Source organism: Bubalus kerabau, chromosome 18, assembly GCF_029407905.1.
Source record: "Bubalus kerabau isolate K-KA32 ecotype Philippines breed swamp buffalo chromosome 18, PCC_UOA_SB_1v2, whole genome shotgun sequence".
In the NCBI taxonomy this organism is placed as follows: domain Eukaryota; kingdom Metazoa; phylum Chordata; class Mammalia; order Artiodactyla; family Bovidae; genus Bubalus; species Bubalus kerabau.
This window is the reverse complement of record NC_073641.1, coordinates 22,011,450-22,025,665: the sequence shown is the minus strand read 5'-3', so window position 1 is coordinate 22,025,665 and position 14,216 is coordinate 22,011,450. Positions and strand designations below refer to the sequence as shown.

The following is a 14,216-nucleotide window of genomic DNA, read 5'->3' as shown; positions in this document are numbered from 1 at the left end:
AATAGATCCTGTTGAGATTTTAGAAACACTATAAGGGTACTTAAGTCAGTCTTATTTAGTAGTCTCTAATTTTTCAGATGTTGGTGAAGTTTCACAAGATGATTATAAACCCTTTGGTGTAAAAAAAAAAAAAAAATGCCATATGATTAATCTGTATTCCCTGCAGAGCCCAGTTCAATGTATTCAGTATTTAATAAATTATGTTGAAGAAAATATCACTTATAGAATCTTAAATTTTGTTGAAATGTAATTTTATAAAGGTGTTATCACTCTGTGATGGCCTAGAGGTGTAGGGGCATGTGGCAGGAAGGCTAAAGGGAGAGGGGATACACACACATACTTACGACTGATCCCTGTTGTATGGCAGAAATCAACACAACATTGTAAAGCAATTATTCTCCAATTAAAAAAAATGAAGTTACTACAATTGAAAGCTCTTAAAAATAGTGATATTTAAAACATTTTATAAAATAGATACATTCAAAGATGTCTCAAAAGTGTTTGTTTTCATTTTGGGGGGTTGTTTTGGTAGGTCCAGTAGTGGCTAACCCTTACTAAGGGCTTAATGTAAGGAGATCCAGCCAGTCCATTCTAAAGGAGATCAGTCCTGGCTGTTCTTTGGAAGGACTGATGCTAAAGCTGAAACTCCAGTACTTTGGCCACCTCATGCGAAGAGTTGACTCATCAGAAAAGACTCTGATGCTGGGAGGGATTGGGGGCAGGAGGAGAAGGGGATGACAGAGGATGAGATGGCTGGATGGCATCACCGACTGGATGGACAAAGTTAAGGTGAACTCCGGGAGTTGGTGATGGACAGGGAGGCCTGGCGTGCTGCGATTCATGGGGTCGCAAAGAGTCGGACACGACTGAGCAACTGAACTGAACTGATCTGTGTGTCGGACATTTTGCTAAATGAGCACTTTAGATGGATGATCTCATTTAATCCTTACAACAAAGCTTAAGGTAGACAGTTTCATTGTTCCCATTTTACCAATGAGGAAAACACAAGCTTTGGAAATTTAAATGGCTTCTTCAAAGTAAGAAAGCTGAGATTTGTGATTCCAGTGCCCTGTGCTCTACTCTGTTGCCTTATTTTTCAGGCAGCTTTTGTGGAACCTCTGCAGATGGCAGGTTCCTGCAGAGCCTTGGTCCAATCTGCCTTCCTGAGATGAATGATGTCTTAGCAGGGCTGGGAGGTACATGGGGAAAGCAGTCTGGTACTTTTTAAATTCCCACTGCCTGGGTTCCAGTCAGCCTCTGACTATGTTTCATTGCTCTTAAATTTACTGATATCAGTTTGGGACTGAAATTTTGCATTCATTTGATTGCAAATGCACCAAAGTTAACTTCTGAGTCATTTTAGTTTTTATTATGAAACTTAATTAATGCTTCATTAAAAAGAAAGGTTAATGTTTAAAACTGCTGCTGCTGCTAAGTCGCTTCAGTCGTATCTGACTCTGTGCAACCCCATAGACGGCAGCCCACCAGGCTCCCTGTCCCTGGGATTCTCCAGGCAAGAACACTGGAGTGGGTTGCCATTGCCTTCTCCAATGCATGAAAGTGAAAAGTGAAAGTGAAGTCGCTCAGTCGAATCCGACTCCAAGTGACCCCCATGGACTGCAGCCTACCAGGCCCCTCCATCCATGGGATTTTCCAGGCAAGAGTACTGGAGTGGGTTGCCATTGCCTTTGAAATAGTTCTGGTCTATATACCAATAGTCATCTATTTGCTGAGAGTTTATTATTCAAATCATTTGTATAATGACTGGGCTTCCCTGGTGGCTCAGGGGTGAAGAATCCACCTGCTAATGCAGGACACGCAGGAGTTGCAGGTTCGATCCCTGAGTCAGGAAGGTCCCTGGAGAAGGAAATGGCAACCCACTGCAGTATTCTTGCCTGGGAAATCCCATGGACGGAGGAGCCTGGTGGGCTTCAGTCCGTGAGGTCACTGGGAGTCGGACACAACTGAGCGACTTCATTTTCACTTTTTACTTTCATGCATTGGAGAAGGAAATGGCAAACCACTCCAGTGTTCTTGCCTGGAGAATCCCAGGGACGGGGGAGACTGGTGGGCTGCCGTCTCTGGGGTCGCACAGAGTCGGACACGACTGAAGCGATTTAGTAGTAGCAGCTGTGAAAATTTAGGAGGTATTGATTTTGTCTGGAAAAGGTATCAAAGAAATATTTTCTAAAACATTTCTATAGTTTTGAAAACCAAATCATGGGCTTGTTACTTATTATCTTCTTTTGATATCAACCCTACAACTGGCACTTGGAAACTTGATATTTCAAGTAACAACAGCAGAAAATATTAATCATTTGATCCATGGCTACAGTGATAAATCATTTAACAAAGAATGAGCCAGAACTCACTTCTGGAATGGAAAATCTCAAGGACAAGGAAGAGCAGGGGGACAGGAACTAGCAGCAAGTTACCAAAAGTCAGCTGTGAGCAAGTGAGGGCTTGCAGGGGTCAGGGCTTCAGATATATCCTTCCAAACGCACTTCTTGTAGGATTCAGAAATGGTGGATTATGCAAGCTAGTGCAGTGAAAGTCGCTCAGTTATGTCCAACTCTTTATGACCCCATGGATTGTAGCCCGCCAGGCTACTCTGTCCATAGAATTCTCCAGGCAAGAATATTGGAGTGGGTACCCATTCCCTTCTCCAGGGGATCTTCCCAACCCAGGGATTGAACCCGTGTCTCCTGCATTGCAGGCAGATTCTTTACCAGCTGAGATACCAGGGAAGCCCCTAGCATATACTTCCACAAAATCCAAGGGTGGGCTTGGGAGTGTTCTAGTGGCATTGTGAGTACCCAGTGGGAAATTATGGTTCCCTCAAGTCATGATGTGATGAACCATTTTGCCATATCCATTTTTGCTATCACTGAATAGAATAGAGTTTATCTGTGTGTAGACTGAGTCCTACTATTCTGATACCTGAGAAGGCTGATTGGGTTTGAAGCCATAAAGAAGGTACAAATCTGTTTCAATCAAAAGAGAGACTACAAATACCTTTGTGTTCTGTGTGTTCAGTCATGTCTCTCTCTTTGCACCCTGCCAGCCTCCTCTGTCCATGGGATTTTCCAGTAAAGAAACCTGGAGTGGGTAGTCATGTCCTACTCCAGGGATCTTCCGGACCCAGGGGAAAAAACCCATGTCTCCTGTGTCTCTTGCATTTACAGGCAGATTCTGTACCACTAAGCCACCTGGGAAGCCCAGAAAAACAAGTCTACCAGGTAATACTGTTTAATTTGACTTCACCCAGGGCACTGTAAGGCTGGTCAAGTTCAGGCATAAATTATGTTTTTCTACCCTCCTCTTAGCTGCTCTTTTCCATTTTAATCTGTTTTGCCCCTGTGAGTCAGTTGAAAACCTTTGTCTCATATAGAAGAGGCCTCAGATCATCTCTCTGGGGACAGAAAGACTAGCCTGATGCCGTCATGCCTGCTGAACAACTGTCTGCCTGCCCACAGGTACAGACGCTGCTACTCAAATGACCAAGGCTGAAGGAAGCGTAAAAGGAATTAGTTACAAAGCTTTTTGTTCACCTTCCAAAGACAAAAATCTCAATTTCCTGGATAAAAATTGAGGTTGAAAAGTTTAGAAGGGACACCAGTAACTTCATTTCTCCTTCAGAGCTGCGACTTTCCAAAGAGAAGGTGATGGAACTTGGAAGCTGCCAAATGCCAAAAGCACGAAGGGGGCTTGGAACATGGAGACACGTTTGGTAATGAACACGCAGCCTGAAACACACCCTTAGGCTTCCCAAGCTGGATTTCTGTGTCACCCTTCCAGTCGTCAAGTACGTGCAGAATAACGACTGTGCTGGATATTACACTAGGCACTGGGAATTCAAAAATGAACCAGATACAACCTCTGCTTTCTGGGACCTGAAATTCTTAAGCAGCATTCAGACAAGAGAACAGGCAACTGGAATACTGAGAGGAATGTGCTAAAATAGGGGTGAAGGGCAGAATGTAATCAGAAGGTGATGGATAGGCACACCACCCGGGTTGGGTCCCGTGGGTGTGGATGCATGTGGGGTGTTACTTAGAGATAGTACCCCAAATGAAATTACATTTTAAGCTGTAACCTAAAGAATGAATTACAGTTAGCCCAGTGGATGAAGAGGGGAAGAGGGAGGTGAGAAATGCTTAGGCTGAGGGAATAGGACTGCAAAATTGCATTACCTGCAAAAATGTGAAAGTCAACTGAACCTTCTGAGTTCCATTCCAATTATTTGCATTGTGGCATTTATACTGATTTTTTAAATTTAAACCTTGTTCTGTCACAGAAAGTATGGGCATAAGGGCCAGAGCTTTTTTTAGTCACAGGAAAAGTGAATTTGGGAGGTAGATTCTGCTATTATGGGATGGAAAGTTTAGATTTTGTCTGTGTGTTCTTTAAGAAGTAGTAATTACATACCTGACTTCAGGCTCTACTACAAAGCCACAGTTATCAAGACAGTATGGTACTGGCACAAAGACAGAAATATAGATCAATGGAACAAAATAGAAAGCCCAGAGATAAATCCACGCACATATGGACACCTTATCTTCGACAAAGGAGGCAAGAATATACAATGGATTAAAGACAATCTCTTTAACAAGTGGTGCTGGGAACTCTGGTCAACCACTTGTAAAAGAATGAAACTAGAACACTTTCTAACACCATACACAAAAATAAACTCAAAATGGATTAAAGATCTAAACGTAAGACCAGAAACTATAAAACTCCTAGAGGAGAACATAGGCAAAACACTCTCTGACATACATCACAGCAGGATCCTCTATGACCCACCTCCCAGAATATTGGAAATAAAAGCAAAAATAAACAAATGGGACCTAATTAACCTTAAAAGCTTCTGCACATCAAAGGAAACTATTAGCAAGGTGAAAAGACAGCCTTCAGAATGGGAGAAGATAATAGCAAATGAAGCAACTGACAAACAACTAATCTCGAGAATATACAAGCAACTCCTACAGCTCAACTCCAGAAAAATAAATGACCCAATCAAAAAATGGGCCAAAGAACTAAATAGACATTTCTCCAAAGAAGACATAAAGATGGCTAACAAACACATGAAAAGATGCTCAACATCACTCATTATCAGAGAAATGCAAATCAAAACCACTATGAGGTACCATTTCACACCAGTCAGAATGGCTGCAATCCAAAAGTCTACAAGTAATAAATGCTGGAGAGGGTGTGGAGAAAAGGGAACCCTCTTACACTGTTGGTGGGAATGCAAACTAGTGCAGCCACTATGGAGAACAGTGTGGAGATTCCTTAAAAAACTGGAAATAGACATGCCTTATGATCCAGCAATCCCACTGCTGGGCATACACACTGAGAAAACCAGAAGGGAAAGAGACACGAGTACGCCAATGTTCATCGCAGCACTGTTTATAATAGCCAGGACATGGAAGCAACCTAGATGTCCATCAGCAGATGAATGGATAAGAAAGCTGTGGTACATATACACAATGGAGTATTATTCAGCCATTAAAAAGAATACATTTGAATCAGTTCTAATGAGGTGGATGAAACTGGAGCCTATTATACAGAGTGAAGTAAGCCAGAAAGAAAAACACCAATACAGTATACTAACGCATATATATGGAATTTAGAAAGAGGGTAACAATAACCCTGTGTACGAGACAGCAAAAGAGACACTGATGTATAGAACAGTCTTATGGACTCTGTGGGAGAGGGAGAGGGTGGGAAGATTTGGGAGAATGGCATTGAAACATGTAAATATCATGTATGAAATGAGTTGCCAGTCCAGGTTCGATGCACGATACTGGATGCTTGGGGCTGGTGCACTGGGACGACCCAGAGGGATGGAATGGGGAGGGAGGAGGGAGGAGGGTTCAGGATGGGGAACACATGTATACCTGTGGCGGATTCATTTTGATATTTGGCAAATCTAATACAGTTATGTAAAGTTTAAAAATAAAATAAAATTAAAAAAAAAAAAAAAAAAAAAAAAAGAAGTAGTAATTACAACAAAATTTTATATGCATAGATAAGTTCAAATACATTTTGATTCACTTTTCTCTTAATATTGATTTAAGGAATTTTTTTCCTCAAAAATTCTTTAGAGTTGATATTTTAATGACAATATTGTATTATTCATAATGTTATTGTTGTTTAGTTGCTTTGTTGTGCCCATGGACTGTAGCCCACCAGGCTCCTTTGTCCATGGGATTTCCCAGGCAAGAATACTGGAGTGGGTTGCAGGGGATTTTACAGACCCAGGGATTGAACCTGAGTCTCCTCCTTGGCAGGTGGATTCTTTAGCACTGAGCCACCTCGGAAGCCCTCATTATTCATAATAGGTTATCACAAAAATGGAATGTGAATAACTAATCAGTTTTCCATTTAATATTGGAAAATTAATTTTCTCTTTTGTTTCATTTCCCATCTTTATTAGAACCCCTGAGTTATAGTTATTTTCCTTCTCATCTTTCTCTCTTTCAAATACTTCCTTCCCCTGTCATCCCATAAGTCCCAATTTTGTTAACTGCTGATCCGAGTCAGTAACAGCAGGAGAATTAGAGATCTTTCCTGTGATATGAGTCTTCTCTCGTGGCTCAGACAGTAAAGAATCTGCCTTCGATGTGGGAGACTGGGGTTCAATCCCTGGGTCAGGAAGATCCCCTGGAGAAGGGAATAGCAACCCATTCCAGTATTCTTGCCTGGAGAATCCCATGGACAGAGGAGCCTGGAGGGCTGCAGTCCACAGAGTTGTAAGCAGTCAGACACAACTGAGAGACTAACACACACGCCTGAGAATTGAGAGGATGCCTTTGGGTTAACTTCAAGTCTTGATGACATTATTTGTCAATGATTAATTTATGAAGTAAGCCCAAACTATAAAGTTACCCTGTGTGTGACTAGGCAGAGGACTGATCATGCCAGGTGATCTCTGACAGATGGAATCACCATATTTATTTGTCATCCTGATTCATTTCTGATATGAGAACCATCACTCCAAAGTATTTATAGTAAATTAACAGGACTTCATATGACTTAGTGTAAATGGTTAGACACCATGGCAATGATTCAGAGAAATCTAATACATTGCTTTGAGCTCAATCAAACTGAGAAAACACTATTTAAAAGGTTGGCTGGAAGGTGGGGGTAAAAAGAATAACTTACTTGCTAGGTGCTCGGTCTTGCAAATTAGTCAATGCAGCAAAGTTGTTTCGTACAGTTCTCAGGCTGGCCAAGACCTACAAGAAAAAAGGATTACTTAAACTTCTTGACATAAGGCCCTCTTTAATGCAATATGAAATGGTTTGGTGATTTTTAAAAACAGTTTGCTAAGGGAAAGTTTAATATTGCTTGCAACTTAGCTTCATATTGTACTGAAGAATCTCCTAGCACCTGGTGAAGGTGACATGGATCTATGTGAAATCCAGAGAGGCCAGACTTAGGGATTTTCCAGATATTGGTCCACACTGTCTATGAATATGGTGATATTAGCAGCAGTTTTCATAGTATTGCTGGATTCCCCAGTCAGTAAAACAGTATCCCAGGAAATATATAGAGAGGGCTGCTGTTGCATTTTATATAAATTTGAAATCACATCATGTAAAATATTAAAGTCTCACTTTAGGTAAAAAATGTAAAACAAAATTATCCTCAGTACCTTCACCAAGAATGCTACAGTCTTGAAGTCAGCAAACTAAGTATACTTTAAATTGTTTTCTCACCTTTACCACATAGCTATTCTAGTAAACAGAGATTCTCTTCTTCATTAAGGTTATCTGAATCATGAATTATAAGGTCTCAAGCAAAATGAGACTGCTCTGGATGTGTACAGTGTCCGGCCCACAGAAGATACTCAAGACAAATTTGTTGAATAAATGAGTACATGGACACAAACATATACAGGTACCAATGGATCCCACTGTCTCTAATAACTCTTCCTTTTTCTACTTGTAGTGAAACTATAAAGTGGCAAAAGAATCTAAAGACCAGGAGAGAGAAGTGACAAGAGTACTGTATCTCCATCTACCCGCCTCACTTTCTCCTAGAATGGACAAGTCTCCCCAGGGTGGAGTCTATATTAGACTCCTATATTATGGGTCTATGCTGCTGCTGCTGCTGCTAAGTCGCTTCAGTCGTGTCCGACTCTGTGCGACCCCATAGACAGCAGCCCACCAAGCTCCCCCGTCCCTGGGATTCTCCAGGCAAGAACACTGGAGTGGGTTGCCATTTCCTTCTCCAATGCATGAAAGTGAAAAGTGAAAGTGAAGTCGCTCAGTCGTGTCCGACTCTTCACGACCCCATGGACTGCAGCCCACCAGGCTCCTTTGCCCATGAGATTTTCCAGGCAAGAGTACTGGAGTGGGTTGCCATTACCCTATATTATGGGTCTATATTAGACCCTATATTATGGGTCATCTGGGTGACAACCAGCATGTTTATCTAGAATATATATTTCAGATGTCTCATTAGGTACCACATAACAACCCAGGTTGCCTGGCTCTCTTACATAGTCAATGTGTGAACTTACAAAATTCTACCGTCTCTTTGACCCTAAGTTTCTCATCTGTAAATCAGTATAGTAACATCTGGACTTCCCTGATGGCTCAGATGGTAAAGAGCCTGCCTGCAATGCAGGAGACCCATGCTCGATCCCTGGATCAGGAAGATCCCCTGGAGAAGGGAATGGCAACCCACTCCAATATTCCTGCCTGGAGAATTCCATGGGCAGAGGAGCCTGGAGGGCTACAATCCATGGAATTGCAAAGAGTCGGACATGACTGAGTGACCAACAGGTTTTATAGTAACATCTGGGCTTTCCAGGTGGCTCAGTGGGTAAAGAACCTGCCTGCAATACAGGAAACACAGGTGATATGGGTTTGATTCCTAGGCTGGGAAGATCCGCTGGAGGAGGGCATATCAACCCACTCCAGTATTCTTGCCTGGAGAATTCCATGGACAGAGGAGCCTGGCGGGCTACAGTTCATGGATCGCAGAGTCGGATATGACTGAAGCGACTGAGCACACACGCATGCATAGTAACATCTACCTCACAGGGTTGCCATGAAAATGAAGTGACATGGCTGGTTAGGTGCCAAGAACAATGCTTGGCAAACAGAAGGCACTCAGTGACTATTAGCCCATTATGGCGACAGTCTATGTAATGATTTGGTGTGTGCACAGGAAACTTACTTAAGGCCTATCACCAACAATACACTGTTGGGGTGAATTTTTTATAATTGCTCCAACAGTTCCAAAACTGTTTCCAGAATTTTGTCATTTGGCACTGACCTAGACTAAAGTCAGTCTAAATTTTAAGACAAAAATATCTCAGATATTTTTGAATCTGGCATTAATTCTTGTAAGTCACTGGGAAACTGTTTATGCCCTGGGACAGTGACTTCCCAGGTGGCTCAGTGGTAAAGAATCTGCCTGCCAATGAAGGAGACTTAGGAGATGAGGTTTGATCCCTGGGTCAGGAAGATCCCCTGAAGAAGGAAATGGCAACCCACTCCAGTATTCTTGCCGGGAAAATCCCATGGACAGAGATGCTTGGCCGGCTACAGTCCATGAGGTCCCAGAGTCAGACACGAGTGAGCACGCACAGGGAGTGACCTACAGCATCAGGAGTTAATGATGTTTCCTAAGGTGCCAATCACGATGAACTCAGTTACTGGAAAAATCTGGCTCACTATTGCATATAAACAACTCACAGAGCTGAAAGGTCATGCTGCCTATGACGAAGTACTCAAATAGCCAACTGCTGACATCAAACCATGATGTCTTTTATTAAGCATGAAATCTTGAATGATGCAGAAAGAATTCTGACAAATGATCCACTGTCATTAAACCATGCGGGCTAAATTTATGCTTTAAGAATTGAATATCAAATACACTAATACAGCATTTTGAATAAGATTATTATACCCCCCTCCGGTTGATCCTTGTTCTAGGCAAAATGTTAACTTGAGAACTCTGAGAACTTCATTTTTAATAAGTTACGTTAAGTACACTGCATCTGACAGCTGGACAAATAGAAATAGTATCACAGGTAATTCATGTTCTATGCTCACTTGAAAGCAAGCATTACTTCATGAGAGACATACTCCACTTGTTTTTCTGTGTAAAGGTTTCTGCTTTTGTTATAATAAAGATATTAAATTAGATAATTTTATTGTTTTTTAAATTTAAATTTAATTTTTAAATTTTGTATTTATTTTTGCATAATCTGTATCTTCACATGGTACAAAGTTTAAACAAAAGTAAACTGTCTCCTTCTCAATAACAAAGATAAACATCAAAATTATTATTTCTGAGAGAAGGCAGATAGATGGGCTCTGGGAGGGATACTCAGGGCATTAAAATATTGGCACTGTTCTATTTCTTAAACTGCTGATTTTTATTCTTGTATTTCGGAAAGTCACTAGATAATTTCTCTTATATGGGTGAAATATTTCAAAATAAAAAGTGAAGAAAGAAATTTCCCTTTTAGGCCCCCCCATTCAGCTGCCTGTCCCCTCTCCTCACTGACTTTATTTTTAATTTATTTTTTGATTAGAGTATAATTGCTTTACAATGTTGTGCTAGTTTCTGTTGTACAACAAGGTGAATCAGTTGTAAGTATACATATACCCCGTCCTTGTTCAGCCTCCTCCCACCTCCCCATTCCACCCATCTAGGTGATTATAGAACATGAGCTGAGCTCCCTATGCTATACATCAGCTTCTCACTAGCTATTTATATTATACACGGTAGTGTATATATGTCATTAGTTGACGTCTAGATTGTCTCCTAAATTTCAGTTTTACAAACACTGCCAGTAAATAACCTGGTAGCTATATTGTTCCCCATGGGTGTGAGTATTACATTATTTTTCTTGTAGTAAGACAAATAGCAGGGCAGACAGTAGGGCAGAAAGCAAAGAACTAAAGAGTCTCTTGATGAAAGTGAAAGAGAGTGAAAAAGTTGGCTTAAAACTCAACATTCAGAAAACTAAGATCATGGCATCTGGTTGCATCACTTCATGGCAAATAGATGGGGAAACAGCGGAAAAAGTGAGAGCCTTTATTTTTGGGGGCTCCAAATTCATTGCAGATGGTGACTGCAGCCATGAAATTAAAGATGCTTGCTCCTTGGAAGAAAAGCTATGACCAATCTAGACAGCATATTAAAAAGCAAAGACATTACTTTGCCAACAAAGGTCTGTCTAGTCAAAGCCACGGTTTTTCCAGTAGTCATGTATGGATGTGAGAGCTGGGCTATAAAGAAAGCTGAGCGCTGAAGAATTGATGCTTTTGAACTGTGGTGTTGGAGAAGACTCTTGAGAGTCCCTCGGACAGCAGAGAGATCCAACCGGTCCATCCTAAATAAAATCAGTCCTGAATATTCATTGGAAGGACTGATGTTGAAGCTGAAACTCCAATACTTTGGCCACCTGATGCGAAGAACTGACTGATTTGAAAAGACACTGATGCTGGGAATGATTGAAGGTGGGAGGAGAAGGGGGACGACAGAGGATGAGATGGTTGGATGGCATCACCGACTTGATGGACGTGAGTTTGAGTAAACTCTGGGAGTTGGTGATGCACAGGGAAGCCTGGCTTGTTGCAGTCCATGGAGTCGCAGAGTCAGACACAACTGAACGACTGAACTGAACTGAACTGAGGGCAAATAACATTTCATAATGTTATATTAAGCATTAACTATTATCTTCTGCATCATGACATTTGTGATACCAGCAGAAGTATAAATAGAAGTGCCAATCAAATGTTACAAGCGGTGTTGCCCTGGGCCAAGTTCAGTGATCCTGGATGACACAACCCAAAGGCGCTGTGTTAGACTTCTCGGTTTCTCACTGGCATTGGAGAACACAAAGAGTGAAGCATCTACTGCTTCAGGTTGTAGGGGAAGAACCAGAAACAGTTTCACACAAGCCCCTGAGTTAGGGTTTAATTATTCACTTTTGTTACAGAGCAGCTCTCATGCCCCTTGAATTCAAACCTTTAAGCGCTGTATTCAGAGCTCTAACACTCCAATAGTTTTCATCAGTCTTTAATGATTACTAGCCAAAAGGTCCCTGAGGTTTTTCTCCCACATTAACAGCTCAATGGTTACAAAATTAGGGTCATTTCTTTTTCTTCTGCCCCTCCAAGCAAAAGCATAATGATTCAAGGTCAAAATACATTGGGAAAGAGGAGAACATTTTAGAAAAGATAATTAGGACACTGATATGGAAACTTTTGCACACAGTTGTATTGGCCTGTAAGAGGGATCAAATGTTATTTACACACATTAATCTAAGACTTTCTTGGGGTTTTTTTCTTTGACTGCAGCACACAGCATGAAACATCTTCGTTCCCTGGCCCCTGCTCCCTGTGTTCCCTGCAGTAGAAGGGAAAAGTCTTAACCACTGGACTGTTGGGAGAAGTCCCCTTTCTTAGGTATTTCTTAACATTTATTAACCAAAAAGATTCCCTGAAAATGGCAGACGAATGTGGATTTCATTAAAAAGTTAAACATCTGAACGTACCCACATAAAAGGAACGTGTACTTCTATATTAATAATTTCTGGAAAAGACTTAAAAAGGAGATTGCTTAAAAAAAGAATATGGCAATGACGGGCCTGTTAAAAACTCCTGCTTGATAAAATAACAACCAAGAATAGCTTTGAGGATTTTTTCATTTCGGATACACGTTAAGCCACTAGATGGCATTAAAACATAGACCATGAGTTGCCACAGGCCTTAGATCCGGTGGGGCGGAGGGGCTGAGGAGGGAGAAAGAACTCTTTGTCTTGGTTTTGCTTCCAGAAAAAATAGTGAAGCCAAATTGTGATTATTTACAAGATAGAAAGGTCATTTTGGCAGAAAATCTCTTTCCAAGTTATGTTTGGTTAAACTATACGAACTTGCTGTCTTTGTATGCCAGCAAAGGTTGAATATTGATAATTTCATATAGTTCAACCCCAATTTCTAGAACATGCTACTGAAATTTATTTTAATGAAGGATAAAAAAACCCAACAGGTAGAAACAACTGAAATCTGATGATTTTCTTCTTTCTCAGAGAAAGAAACAAGGAGATCCTATTGGATTCAACGACAAGACCACAATATTGCTATTTCTGGGTTAAACGGGGAAAAGACATACAGAGGCATTTTTAAAAAATCAACAATGTCCCATTACCATGGGATAGTAATGTTTTTTTAAAAAATCAACAATGTCCCATTACCATGGGATAGTAATGTTCTACAAGGTTAATAACCACCACGTTTTTCCTAAAATTACCCTAGGTGCTGTAATTTCGGTAAGAGTAAAGGTGAAATGACTTGGCTGTTCCTACTCTGTACTTTTAAATCAAGTATATCTTGCTCCATCTGAATGATGTGAGGGTGTGGGATACAAGATAATATCTGGATATTTTCTGTCCTTTGTTGAACTAAAGATTCTGCTTCTTTGAATACTGCACACTTCCAGGGGAGGATTCTGATTGACTAAGAATTTTACAAGGCGGTCATTCATGATGTGATACAAATAACGGAAAAGGTGGGGCCAGAGGCAACTGATTACAAAGCAGGGTTCCCGGTACTGCATCAGTGTTGTGCCTCCTTGGTGTTCCTTGGCCCCTCAAGATCTCTGGCCAAACTGAGACTTCACCCTTGGGAGGAAAATGTCAGCTGCTAAGTGGCATCAGGTGACATGACACCATTCCTGTCAACACTTACTCTAAGGAAATACCCAAACCCAAAGATTTCAGCATAAGCACAGGAGAATATTTCAAATGTAAAACAATAAAGTATTTAGAGCTGTTATTTTCCTGGGGAGCAAAAAGATTCTGAACTTACAGGGGGAAACATAAGAAACTAGAAGTGGAAATGTGTTTAGATTGAACACCAGCAAGAATTTCTAACCCTGACAGTGTTACAGACTTGGGAACAGAATATGGAGGGGGAGTGGAGGATCTTTGCTGAAGGTTATGTCTATGCTCAATGCTTTAGGTTCAGCTCTGTCCATCAAAGTAGAATATGACCTTGCACATCTTCCCAATTTCTCTCATAACCTAAGATTTTATTCTCTTCACTTCACAGGAAACTGTGGCTGGGAAACCACAGGGAGGGATCCTTTCATGCTTTGGAGATGAAGGCAAAGCATGAAGAAATGAGTTCTCAAGAAGAGGCGGACAATGAGATGGGCTTGGAAGGAGCCACTGAGCAGCTGAG

At 41.1% G+C, this 14,216-nt stretch overlaps 1 protein-coding gene and 1 long non-coding RNA gene across 4 annotated transcripts in view; one reads left to right on the top strand and one right to left on the bottom strand.

Annotated features, from left to right (window-relative positions):
- The window catches only part of PDE4D (phosphodiesterase 4D), an 849,844-nt gene that overhangs the window by 226,272 nt on the left and 609,356 nt on the right, over positions 1–14,216 (bottom strand). For both annotated transcript variants that reach the window (XM_055555248.1, XM_055555247.1), the window contains exon 4: positions 7,168–7,241. In XM_055555248.1, coding sequence (XP_055411223.1) covers positions 7,168–7,241 — 74 coding nt within the window. The remainder of the gene's footprint in view (positions 1–7,167; positions 7,242–14,216) is intronic.
- Positions 1–14,216, top strand: part of LOC129633323 (uncharacterized) — a 16,241-nt gene extending 2,025 nt beyond the window's left edge. For both annotated transcript variants that reach the window (XR_008705026.1, XR_008705025.1), the window contains exons 2-5: positions 3,186–3,239; positions 3,640–3,805; positions 7,774–7,905; positions 14,085–14,216. This is a non-coding gene — a long non-coding RNA (uncharacterized LOC129633323). The remainder of the gene's footprint in view (positions 1–3,185; positions 3,240–3,639; positions 3,806–7,773; positions 7,906–14,084) is intronic.